This window comes from Macaca fascicularis, chromosome 14 (genome assembly GCF_037993035.2).
Source record: "Macaca fascicularis isolate 582-1 chromosome 14, T2T-MFA8v1.1".
In the NCBI taxonomy this organism is placed as follows: Eukaryota; Metazoa; Chordata; class Mammalia; order Primates; family Cercopithecidae; genus Macaca; species Macaca fascicularis.
Genome location: NC_088388.1, coordinates 59,839,260 through 59,846,048, shown reverse-complemented (window position 1 = coordinate 59,846,048; position 6,789 = coordinate 59,839,260). Strand labels below are relative to the sequence as shown.

Here is a 6,789-nt window from a genome sequence, read left to right as displayed (position 1 = left end):
GTGTTGCTAAGAGCCTCAAAGACAAAGAAGTCACAGCAGGAGCCCAAGGGCAGCCTCCTTCAGGCAGTCAGGCACTAGCCCCCAACTCCCAAGTCCCCTACAGGCAGAGAGGGTGTGAATATCTCACACCCCAGCACCAGACCACAGAACTATGAGCCAGGACACCAAAGTGAAGACAACAGAGTCCAGTCCCTCAGCCCCATCCAAGAACAGGTGAGAAGTCCTGGTCCCTTGTGTGGGATCTCTCCTCATTCCTCTTGGTACCCCAGTCACAACTACAACTTTGAATACCTGGTGAATAAATGAAGCAAGACTTTCCTTCTTACAGGAAGTCGCTGCCTGTCCTGGACCCATCTGGGGATTACTACTACTGGTGGCTGAACACAATGGTCTTCCCAGTCATGTATAACCTCATCATCCTCGTGTGCAGGTGTGGCAGGGGTGCTAAGGGAGGGGCTGGAAGCCAAAAAGAGGACTAAAGAGAGGCCAAGGAGAAGGGCAGACCCTTGGTGGGGCAGGGAGGAGGAGCAACTTCCATGGGAGGGTCTGAGACAGAGGGTTGAGGGCCTTAGGGAGACGCCTCACACACAGAGGGTGCCCTTAATCCGATCATGATTAACCCTGCCCTGCAGAGCCTGCTTCCCGGACTTGCAGCACGGTTATCTGGTGGCCTGGTTGGTGCTGGACTACACGAGTGACCTGCTGTACCTACTAGACATTGTGGTGCGCTTCCACACAGGTCAGTGAGCTTCTAGGAATGACCGTTTGTTCCACCTTCCCTTCCTAAAGATAGCCACTTGAGAAGTAACAAGAAAGGCACCCCCCGCCATGCTAGCACCTTCGCGTGCCTCCAGGCCTGAGAGTATCCCAGTGCTCACCCCAGAAACCCCAGAGCAGAGTTATACCCGGCTCCACCCTGTCCTTCAGACAGTCTCCCTGGCCTGCCCTGGGCAGCTCATGCCCAGTCCAAGCTTGACTACAGCAGGTCCCCTTCCTACCCGCCACCTCTCCCCAGGATTCTTGGAACAGGGCATCCTGGTGGTGGACAAGGGTAGGATCTCGAGTCGCTACGTTCGCACCTGGAGTTTCTTGTTGGACCTGGCTTCCCTGATGCCCACAGACGTGGTCTACGTGCGGCTGGGTCCGCACACACCCACCCTGAGGCTAAACCGCTTTCTCCGCGCACCCCGCCTCTTCGAGGCCTTCGACCGCACAGAGACCCGCACAGCTTACCCAAATGCCTTTCGCATTGCCAAACTGATGCTTTACATTTTTGTCGTCATCCATTGGAACAGCTGCCTATACTTTGCCCTATCCCGGTATCTGGGCTTCGGGCGTGACACATGGGTGTACCCGGGCCCCGCGCAGCCTGGCTTTGAGCGCCTGCGGCGCCAGTACCTCTACAGCTTTTACTTCTCCACGCTAATCCTGACTACAGTGGGCGATACACCGCCGCCAGCCCGGGAGGAGGAGTACTTCTTCATGGTGGGCGACTTCCTGCTGGCCGTCATGGGTTTCGCCACCATCATGGGTAGCATGAGTTCTGTCATCTACAACATGAACACTGCAGATGCAGCTTTCTACCCAGATCATGCGCTGGTGAAGAAGTACATGAAGCTGCAGCACGTCAACCACAAGCTGGAACGGCGAGTTATTGACTGGTGAGAAGGCGGGGTTCCCGACCAGGACAGGGACCAGTGTATGTGATGGAACCTGAGGGAGGTGACTGGGTACTTAGTGCCTAGTGAGCCAGGCAAGGTAATCAAAATGTAGCATTCAGCTGTGGGTTTGCTGGGTGGGGCTTGGAAAGAGGAAACTTCTTTCAACTGAGGGAATCAGGACTTGGGAGAGGGAGTGGGTAAGAGACTGAAAGGGAGAGGAGCTCATACCCAAAAAAGGATAATATGGAGAGCATGGAATGGGAACTGCCACTGCCTGGTAGGGCTCAGAAGGCTCTGGAAGGAGTGGGTGAAGAAAGGCAATCCCCCTGAGAATGGTCAGCAACAAGATCATTGACTACCTATGGTGATCCATACTGTGGACTGAACAAAAGGAAGTGTCACAAAGTTGGGGAAGGAGAGCAGAGGGTCTCCAGAGAGGAGGGGGACCTTGGTGGCTGAGGTAGCTAAGGGTAGGGGTGGAACAAGACATCACTGATTGGTGAGTAGGGTAGAGCCTGACAGGAGGAGGTGAAGGGTTATGCAAAGTGGTAGAGGTGTCTATGCCCTGGAAAACAGATGATCCAACTGTCAGGTACTCCCACGACCCCTGTTAGATCTCAGTATGGTGAGATTCTTCGCTGGAGCTGAGCTGAGCCCTGATGGAAGGGGTGGAGGCAGACATACAAAGGGCTGGTAAGGAAATGGCACTGTCCTTACTCTCAGGTATCAGCACCTGCAGATCAACAAGAAGATAACCAATGAGGTAGCCATCTTACAGCACTTGCCTGAGCGGCTGCGGGCAGAAGTGGCTGTGTCTGTGCACCTAACTATTCTGAGCCAGGTGCAGATCTTTCAGAACTGTGAAGCCAGCCTGCTGGAGGAGCTGGTGCTGAAGCTGCAGCCCCAGACCTACTCACCAGGCGAATATGTATGCCGCAAAGGGGACATTGGCCGAGAGATGTACATCATCCGAGAGGGTCAACTGGCCGTGGTGGCAGATGATGGTATCACACAGTATGCTGTGCTCGGTGCAGGACTCTACTTTGGGGAGATCAGCATCATCAACATCAAAGGTGGGTATCCCAGTATTTGTTCCAGGGACGAGGACAGGGTGGGGGGAGGGGGGAACAACAGAGCCCAGTGCTGGGACCAGATAGTACTTCAGGCCTAAACTTCTGATTGAGGAAACCTGGCCCTTCTCTGAGTCACTAGATGGCTCAGGAGAAAACCAACACATAGAGGATCCATTCCCTGAGAAGCTGAGCCAAGACCAGTGAACAGGGTGGGTTCGTGGAAGAGAGAGTAGACTTGCTCTGTGGATATTCACCTGAAGCACCAATAGACTAGTGAACAGTGATAAAGATAATAATAATAATAACAGCTAATATTTATTACCTGCTTACTGCATGCCCTGTTCTAAGTGCTTCATATGATATAAACTCGTTAAATTCCTGCAACAGTTCTATAAGATAAGTACTATTCTTATCCCAATTTTAAAGATAAGGAAATCAAACTCAGTGAAGTTGGGTGATTTGCCCAAGGTTTCACAGGTATACACATGTGGGATGAGTGGAAAGAACAACCTTTTTACAGACAAGTGGAAAGAGAAAGGTAGAAGAGAAGAAGTTCCCATTTACTGACCATCACCTTTGGCCAAGCCAGGTACTACCTACTGGCTTACTTTTTCCTCTCATCAGCCCTGTGCAGTAGGAATTGTTATGCCTAATCATAGGTATTAGGCATGAGGTCGTGCAAGCAGGAAATCCTACAAATGGGGTGAGCACACTGTCACAGACTGAGAGGCTGGATGTGCTCTGGCTCTCTCAGCATGAGAATTCTACTCAGGGATTCTGAAAGCCTCACATCTGTCCTCCAATGATCCCCTCAGGCTCCACATCCTGTATGTGGTAAGATGCTGTCTGTTTGACTTTGGACAAGTCATTTCCCTATTTAGGCCTCAGTTTAATCACCTATCCAATGAGGATAATAATAAAAACCCAGAGTTACCTGTGAGAATAAACGAGCTATGTGAGTGAGACATCCAGTGCAATGCTTGGCATACAGCAAGTGTTCAACAAATAGTAGCTCCCTTTCCCTTGTCCAAGGTCCTTCTAGCTCTAAGACTTTGCAATAATCAGCCTCACCTATCTCCCCACCCATTCTCCACCAACATCTTTCTAAACTGCAGAGGATATCACACAGCTCCCTGCTTAAAATATTTCAATAGTTTCCTACTGCCCTCAGCATAAGGCCTGAACTTCATGTCATGGCTTATGAGACCCAGCGTGACCTAGATCTCCCCTCTCTCTACCGTCCCCACACTCTGCACTTCTCCCACTCTGAGCTGCTTACTATTTTATGCATCCAACTGACTCTTTTCTACCCACTTCCCTCTGTTCCTGCTCCTCCTTCTGGCTAGATTGCCCTACCCCAACTTGTCCTCCTCCCCCTAGTTACTTCCTACTCAGTTCAGGTGTATTAGACTGTTCTTGCATTTCTGTAAAGAAATATCTGAAACTGGATAATTTATAAAGAAAAGAGGTTTAATTGACTCACAGTTCTGCAGGATTTACAGGAAGCATGGTGCTGACATTTGCTCAGTTTCTAGGGAGGCTTCAAGAAGCTTATAATTGTGGCAGAAGGCAAAGGGGGAGCAGGCATGTCACATGGTGAGAGCAGGAGCAAGGGTTGGTGGAGGTGCCACACTTTCAAACAACCAAAACAACCAGATCTCGTGACTCACTATCTCAAGGATAGCATCAAGCCATGAAGGATCTGCCCCCATAATCCAATCACCTCCCACCAGGTCCCACCTCCAACATTGGGGATTACATTTCACATGAGATTTGGGCAGGGACAAATATTCAAATTATATCTTAGGACATCCCTTCCTCCAGACTTCCCTAAATTCCTTGCCTTATAGTTTGGTAGGGGTTCTTTGCCTGCCTTTCCACAACACCTGATGAATTTGTCTGCACTGCACCAGCCATACTGTTATGCAACTATTCCAATATAAGTGTATCTCCTCTAGACTGAATTATTTGAGGCAGGTCACTGATACCCACCCAGCACAGAGCCTGGTCCCCAGTATTTTACTAAATGAAAGAATTAATGAGGCAGAAGGAGAGGCTCAGAAGCACAAATATGGAGGTGAAGGCCCTGGTTCAGGAGTGAAATGCCACCTTCTCACCCTCCTGCTAACTATCCTCCATCTGCCCATGGGCCACAGGGAATATGTCTGGGAACCGCCGCACAGCCAACATCAAGAGCATAGGTTATTCAGACCTATTCTGCCTGAGCAAGGAGGACCTGCGGGAGGTGCTGAGCGAGTATCCACAGGCACAGACCGTCATGGAAGGGAAGGGACGTGAGATCCTGCTGAAAATGAACAAGTTGGACGTGAATGCTGAGGCAGCTGAGATCGCCCTGCAGGAGGCCACAGAGTCCCGGCTACGAGGCCTAGACCAGCAACTGGATGATCTACAGACGAAGTTTGCTCGCCTCCTGGCTGAGCTGGAGTCCAGCGCACTTAAGATTGCTTACCGCGTTGAGCGGCTGGAGTGGCAGACTCGAGAGTGGCCGATGCCTGAGGACCTGGCTGAGGCTGATGACGAGGGTGAGCCTGGGGAGGGAACTTCCAAAGATGAAGAGGGCAGGGCCACGCAGGAGGGACCCCCAGGTCCAGAGTGACCCCATGCCTATCCCCAGGATTCCCACCTCCTAGTGAATCCAGTTGTAGTAAAGCCTAATTGCTGCAACTCTGTCATCCTGTCTGTGGGATCACAGACACAGGAGCAAATTGGTCTGTAGATGCCCAGTTAGAGACATAGGAGTATAGTGTACATTCAGCCCCCACTTACCAATACACACACACACACAGTTGCTCATAGACCTGTTGGCCCCAAGACTGTGCATTCCATCTAAAATGCTCTGGAATTTCCATTCTCAGAGCACACAGCACACATGCTTTCTCACAAGCACTGATGTATCTTACACCTACATAATATATACACATTCAGTCATGCACCTCCTAAACACACATATGCTGGCAGTCATACACCAATAGACACAGATGCCCTTCACAGGTGTGCACACACTTGTGAAAACACAAAAGCACACCCTGGGCCCTCTAGGTCTAAGATGTCTTTTGAATGTTTCCCATATGGGCGATTCACAAGTATACCCTGAAAGTTGCACTTCAATAAAGTATTTGCCTCCTCCCTAAGCATTTATGGGGCTGGAAAGAAAAGGCAAAGTCAATGGTGGGCCGGGATGGATTCTGTCTGAATTCTGAACTCTGAAGCCTGAATTCTGAGTCTCAGAGGTGATGAGCATGAACTGTGTAGTATCTAGTGGGTTAGAGTCAGAGGTGAGGTACCTTAAGAATAGAGAATCAATATTCAGCCTAGGCAAAGCAGGCTCTCACATCACACTGCTGTAACAGTGCCCATGCACACTGGCCTTTGCATCCCACACCAGAGCATATGTTCTCGATTTATAAGCTCTGAGAGGTTTCATCTAGTTAAATGGGCCAGAGCAGATACTTCTTCTTTTTCTTCCCTCTGGCCAGCCCTGGAGCCTAGATCCAGGGCTTCCCTGTGTTCAGGGCTGATTCCAAGAGAAGAATAGTTCCATTCTCCCAACAGAAAGAGGGTGAATAGTTCCAACAGGACCATTCACCTGGCCCAGCCATACCATGACAGTTGTTGGAACTGGTGTTGGTGCTGGTGGAAATCCAGCCCTTCTTCTTTGCACAGTATTCCAAAACATAGGGGAGAGACTAGGTTCAGTGGAATATTACGGTCAGAGGCAATTAGAGATGAGGGTGTTGGGAATTTTGGAGTTGACTCTGGTATACTTGGAAGGAGGTCTGTACTTGGGGCAGGAAAGGTATCATAGGGTCTATGGGGAGGAGTCTGAAGTCACATCTGAACCAGATTCACCCTGAGTCACCATTGCAGCTCCTCCAGGGCCTGGCCAGTCTTGAGGTCTGAGCTGTGCCAGGTGGTAGTTTAAAATATATCCAGGATTTAACCTATAGATATAACTGAGTGATGTATCTGTACTCTCAGGAGAGATTATGAGGTAATCACCTTTAAATCATATTAAAATAAAATCAAAAATAAAA

At 49.9% G+C, this 6,789-nt stretch overlaps 1 protein-coding gene across 2 annotated transcripts; it reads left to right on the top strand.

Annotated features, from left to right (window-relative positions):
• On the top strand, positions 1-6,789 carry CNGA4 (cyclic nucleotide gated channel subunit alpha 4). 2 transcript variants are annotated; one of them, XM_005578815.5, is made up of 6 exons: positions 1-213; positions 329-430; positions 633-739; positions 1,016-1,661; positions 2,385-2,734; positions 4,891-6,789. In XM_005578815.5, exons 1-6 carry the CDS (start codon positions 152-154, stop codon positions 5,349-5,351), a joined length of 1,728 nt encoding a protein of 575 aa, XP_005578872.1. In that variant the 5' UTR covers positions 1-151; the 3' UTR covers positions 5,352-6,789. The 2 variants fall into 2 exon arrangements, 1 of the variants encoding a protein (XP_005578872.1); XR_012423457.1 differs by lacking the exon at positions 4,891-6,789 and having other exon boundaries at positions 1,016-1,758; positions 2,385-2,517.

Bases quoted from the DNA above. Each gene is read 5' to 3' on its own strand.
- CNGA4 (XM_005578815.5), top strand. From the start codon at position 152: ATGAGCCAGGACACCAAAGTGAAGACAACAGAGTCCAGTCCCTCAGCC. The intron at 214-328 runs GTGAGAAGTCCT...TCCTTCTTACAG, and splicing joins TCAGCCCCATCCAAGAACAG to GAAGTCGCTGCCTGTCCTGG. The intron at 2,735-4,890 runs GTGGGTATCCCA...CATGGGCCACAG, and splicing joins CAGCATCATCAACATCAAAG to GGAATATGTCTGGGAACCGC.